This window comes from Priapulus caudatus, unplaced genomic scaffold (assembly GCF_000485595.1).
Source record: "Priapulus caudatus unplaced genomic scaffold, Priapulus_caudatus-5.0.1 Scaffold1020, whole genome shotgun sequence".
Classification (NCBI taxonomy): domain Eukaryota; kingdom Metazoa; phylum Priapulida; class Priapulimorpha; order Priapulimorphida; family Priapulidae; genus Priapulus; species Priapulus caudatus.
Genome location: NW_014578081.1, coordinates 23127 through 29083, shown reverse-complemented (window position 1 = coordinate 29083; position 5957 = coordinate 23127). Strand labels below are relative to the sequence as shown.

At 44.0% G+C, this 5957-nt stretch overlaps 1 protein-coding gene across 1 annotated transcript in view; it reads right to left on the bottom strand.

Annotated features, from left to right (window-relative positions):
* Positions 1–1823: 1823 nt before the first annotated feature.
* The window catches only part of LOC106814998 (conserved oligomeric Golgi complex subunit 8-like), a 21085-nt gene continuing 16951 nt past the window's right edge, over positions 1824–5957 (bottom strand). The window contains 1 exon segment of the mRNA XM_014819398.1: positions 1824–1831. Within this exon segment, the coding sequence (XP_014674884.1) occupies positions 1824–1831 (8 nt within the window).

Sequence of the window (5957 nt, the reverse complement as noted above, 5' to 3'; positions counted from 1 at the left end):
TAGAGACGGTCCAGGTCTTTCCTTAACATGATGACGTGACGACGATAACGATGACGATGACGATGACGATGACGATGATGACGACGACGGTGATGATGATATGAGCACAGCCATCATAAACTTCCCATGTGCGCTACTCATAGCTGCAGCATGCACACACACAGACACGCAGAAGTAGAGGACAGTGGCTCCACACTACCGCGTGTACAACTCATTCTAACATGTTCGCTTCATATCCCAGATTAATAATAACAATCACCATCTGTCACACGTTTGTACTTACAACACTGACCCCGTGCATACGAATAACTTTCACCCAAATGTTATAGTTATGGTGTATGATTATATAACTATAGAGTCCCAGTTCCCTACTATGCCATAGAAGAAGAAAATGCTCTTGCCTTCATACCGAGTTGATACATGCAATGTAAAATCACCTAATACGTTGTAAATCAGAGGTGCATTACTAATTCCCAACTTTGTACTCGAATCAGGCACGTGAAGCATGTGCACACAACTTAAAATAACGCAAAACAAGTTTTAATTGTAGAGCTTAATTAGAGCTAATGCATAATTGTTTGGTAAACATTCACATTAAAATTAAACTATACAAAACTAGCTTCAAGACAAACATGTATTCAAAAAATTATTACTATTATTGGGTAAATTTGTTCCTCGTATATATATATACATGCATGTATATATATAACACATAAATATACACACACATATATAAAGTTTACCATATGTACATTTGGTAATATTATGAACATATGTATAGAACATTTATTACATATGTGCACAGTAATATATCCTGCCACACTCTCCCCATTTTCAATTTACTATATTTATTACATAGATTTAGGCGCTGCATAATATACATTAAGCGATAATATATGTACATGCTGTTACGAATGTTAGTGTGTAAGTGTGTTACGTACACAACTTAATGATTTCCAACATTACTGTGTGACACTTGAGAGAAACCAGAGATCATAACCTATCCCCAATTTGATCACAAGTTTACAAACAGCATTCTCTAATAACCATTGCTTTCCACTGTGCACACACAATTCACCACTAATATAGGGCACCACTATAAGGTACCATCACCACCTGTAGTAATCTTGCATTGTCGCATTGCGTATACACTTAACATGCATTATTGCATATCATTGTGTATTTTTTTATCCACCTTCTGTAATCAAACAGCTGTTTCCTGCCTCCACACCACAATTCTCAAATAAATACGTGGTTGGAAAATTTACTTATAGCACCACCAGATGGCGTAACCTTCCACACACATCAACGATCTGGGATCTTTCAACAGCTTTCAAGTAAAGATCAGCATTTCATTCATCTCTGCATAGATTTCGCTGCAGACTAGGATATTTATGCACGCAAGCACGCAATCGCGTACATTGAACTATAGCCAAACGTCAACAAATCTTCGCATAACAGGAAAACAAAAGAACAGACCGCCCAAATATTTATTCCTCATTCATTCATCACCGGATTCGATCTTTGCTATGCTGTACCCTAGCTTGCTATCACCAATATCCACTCACCCTACACGATCGCATCCACCGATGCATGAAATTCTATTATTAAATAATTCTATACCGCTTCAACCCATCGCCCCAGGAAAGGTTTACAGCTAGATATCCACGCGGACCCATCCCCGAATCCCGTATGCATCCGTAACGATGACTAACACGAATCCGGTTTTTGAGAATGGCGCAGCGAGCGATCGAGTGATCAATCGGATCGATTGTTTATCGATTCGAATCGATAGCTATCAATTGATTAACCGCATCAACAGGTTACACGTCTGTAGAACAAACACGATGAAACCATGGAAACTCAACCCGACAACATCGCGCATGCGCCGTGAGATCAGACGCACGCATGCATTTCGTACGTTCATTTCCGTTTATGATTATCGTCATAAATTGCGCGTAAAGTTGTGTTCCGACGGGCCGGCTTTAGACAGGATGCGTCACAACATCGATCACAAGGCCCAAGGCGAGCGGGGTGGGTAACCGTGCTTGCTTGCTTTGTTGCTGCGGACTACCTCGCATCGTAGCCAATAGCCTTGGATCTACGTGCGTGACGTCATCATCTAACTATCGTATTAAAGGAGATCGGGGTAGAGATAAAATGTTTCGCTATTGTTGTGTGTTGTATGTAGATTCTGGCCCGTGACGTTGCGAAAGTAGAAGTGAATCATGAAGTTGGTACAGAGGAATATGTTTAGTTAATGAGAATATCTTTAGTTGCCATCCCATCAGTGGTTTACATAGTTGTTCATGAACCTAACTTTAGACTTTGTTCTACCTGTGTAGCCTGTCGATGAGTAGCCTTACCTAGCCTGCCGATGTGTAGCCTTACCTATGTAGCTAAGGGCTACACGGGTATCACAGACAACACAGCGGCGAATCTAAGATACAGTCAAGAGCTACTTATAGCCTTTGTTATTAGCCTCTAGGTAATATTACTAGCACCTAATATTAGCTAATATCAGTAGTAAGTATTATTAGTTCTTGATACAGTTGAAATCCGTTGAGGTGTTTAATTCACATCATGTATCAGTTCTTCTCTCTTTATAACTAAACTTCTTAACCCCTTCTCATTCTATTAACGTTGATTTTAGTCGAACGTTTTAAAGGTAATTTGTTAAAGTGAAAAGAAAAAAATTACTAATGTTCTTATAAGTTTATCGAAAGACAAAAACATGATCGACTCTCGATTAAAGGTTACTCAGTTCTCGTTCTACTGTCGAGAGATCTACTAATACCAGGACAAATGTCTTTATTAACTCCTGCTAATACTGGACTATATTGTGCGCATAAGGCGAACATTCCTCTACACGGCTGCAACACTGCACCACTCACTCACTGCGGCACCTTTCACCTGGATTAAGGTTGGCTCAACCTGGTGAACACTGGACGCGGGAAAGACGGGTGCAACCAATTTTAAGTTTTCCGAAGTTTACCGAGGTTTCGTGAGAGTGTGAGTGTGCGCGTGTGTGTGCATAGTTTGGCCAGGTCGTACGACACAACGACGGCCATTATTCTAAGTAACACACATGTTGCTTTTTTGATTCTAGCCTCGCAACTCTTACTTTATTGTGTGCGCACTCTTAAACTCTACACACGCGCGTACTCACGCACTGCCGCACAACGCGCAACGACGCCACACGCGCAACACGCACACACGCGCACCACTCAACACCCAGATCACGCACAACCGCGCACGCACACACACACACACACACACACACAGGGGACTGTTCAGCACGAATCTATGGCAGTGAACCCGTGAGTGGACGGAGATGCGGCAAAGCGGCGGCATGACTGTGTCAGTAGAGACACATATGCAACACACGCGCACACACACATAGCCGGTCCATTGATACGATGCCCTACATTCTTCACACGGCAGCCGCAGTCGCCAAGCTCACTGACGTCTGCTACTGAGCGGAGATCGCTGCGGGGGAGGGGGGAGAGGGGAGGGGAAGGTGGAGGAGGGTGGAGGTGGGAGACGCATGCCTGAGCCGACACACCGTAGCATCATACGTGCGTGGTGATGGCAGGTAGGGAGGGGGAGGCGGCAGGGGGGAGCCTTTTGTGTGTGTAGCATGGTACGCGGTGCGGGCGGCGGCGTCACATCGTATAGAACTGTATATCGACGGCCGACTTGTGACTGAGAAATATGCGATTATTATGAGTGAAATGTTCAATACAGTGTATATATATATATACGTAATAGATAGACGCACATAATAGATACACCTCGTATAATGTAGACATAATGTATACAGGTACTAACATATATAACCTACAAGGGTCTATACCGCTCTTGATATAATAGATACAGACATACCAGAAACAAACATATACCAGAAACAAACATATAATAAGTATAAACATATAATAAATATAAACATATACAATGTAAAAACACATAGCAGAGACAAAGATAATAATAAGTGTAACAATAGAAACAAACATATAACAGATACAATAATAATACTATGTTTGTATTTGCATCTATGGATACACAAAGACTATAGCTTGAAGATTCTGTTAGTTGAAACAATATGACCCCGTGTTGAACATGAGTGGTGACAACGTACGTCATGTGTATTCTAGACAGGATAACAAAACACTGCAGACAACGGCCTGGTTATAATAACAACCCTTATTTGTAGGGTTACGCATTTGCGTTGTGGAAATACAAACACACAAACACGCCCGTATGCGCCACAGGCACTTGGAGCGTTTCAATAAAATATAATGCTAAATACATACGAAATCTATTTACTACCAAAGTCTTAATGTTTCAATACTCTCTTTCACCTATTATTGTCGAAAATTTTCTGTAAATGCCGTCTAAATTAATGCTCATCTACAACAAACACTGGCTGCCGCCATTGCTGCAGCTGCACACTGACACATAAATATATATTTATGTATATTTTTATGTACTATATATTTATGTGTCAGTGTGCAGCGGTAGCAATAGCGGCAGCCAGTGTCTGTTGTAGATGAGCATTTGGACGGCATTTACAGGAAATTGTCGGCAATAATAGGTGAAAGAGAGTATAGAAACCCTAAGACTTTAATTGGTAGTAAATAGATTTCGTATTTATTTAGCATTATATTTTATTGAAACGCTCCAAGTGCCTGTGGTATGCGCACTCATTCGCGAATACACACGCACTCGAGTGAACACACGCGCGCACGCACACGCTCACAAACACGCACACGCGCACGCATACACATACAAATACGCACACGCGCGTGCACACACAATACAAACACACACACACACGCGTGCGCACACACATACGAACACGCACATACGCGCGCGCGCATGGTGACTTCACACCTGAACATTTAACGTTGACCGCCAACATAAAGCAGTGAAAACTACCAAGCAGTTGAACTTACCGGTTAGTTTTGCTCGTAGATCAATGTGAGAATCCTTCAGGCTTGATGCTCTCACGTACCGCACACCGCAGGACGAGATATGAGAGAGCGCGGAGTAGACCGATGATAGCACGGTGACAACAACAACAACAGCAACAGCAGCAGCAGCAGCAGCAGCAGCTCCGGCCGTCAGTGAGTGACTGACGTTACAGATAACTGGATCCTCTCTCCTCCATCTCTCCACACCGATGCCTCAGGCAGACGAGACCCGTCAGGGTGTAGCGGTGAGAGCCGGCAGGGAGGCGCTGACACGCGACAATGAGTCACGTCTGTGCGTAGCTGTGTGTTTAGTCGCATCTGTAGGTATACACGTAATCTGTTACGTGGTACTGTCTGGCAGACAGCGGCGGCTCAGCCCACGGCAGGTGGAGAGGGGGGATGCATGGTGAGCTCAGACGACAAGGAAGGTCTCTCTCTCCTTCTCTGTCTCTCTCTCTCTCTCTCTCTCTCTCTCTCTCTCTCTCTCTCTCTCTCTCTCTCTCTCTCCCTCTCTGTCGGTCTCTCTCTCTCCCTCTCTGTCTGTCTGTCTCTCGCCCCTCTCGCTCTGTCTGTCTCTCTATCCCTCTCTGTCTGTCTCTCTCTCCCTCTCTGTCTGTCTCTCTCTCCCTCTCTGTCTGTCTGTCTCTCTCTCTCTCTCTGTCTGTGTCTCTCTCCCTCTCTGTCTGGCTCTCTCTCCCTCTCTGTCTGTCTCTCTCTCCCTCTCTGTCTGTCTGTGTCTCTCCCTCTCTGTCTGTCTCTCTCTCCCTCTCTGTCTGTCTGTCTCTCTCTCTCTCTCTGTCTGTGTCTCTCTCCCTCTCTGTCTCGCTCTCTCTCCCTCTCTGTCTGTCTCTCTCTCCCTCTCTGTCTGTCTGTGTCTCTCCCTCTCTGTCTGTCTCTCTCTCCCTCTCTGTCTGTCTGTCTCTCTCTCTCTGTCTGTCTGTGTCTCTCCCTCTCTGTCTGTCTCTCTCTCTCCCTCTCTGTCTG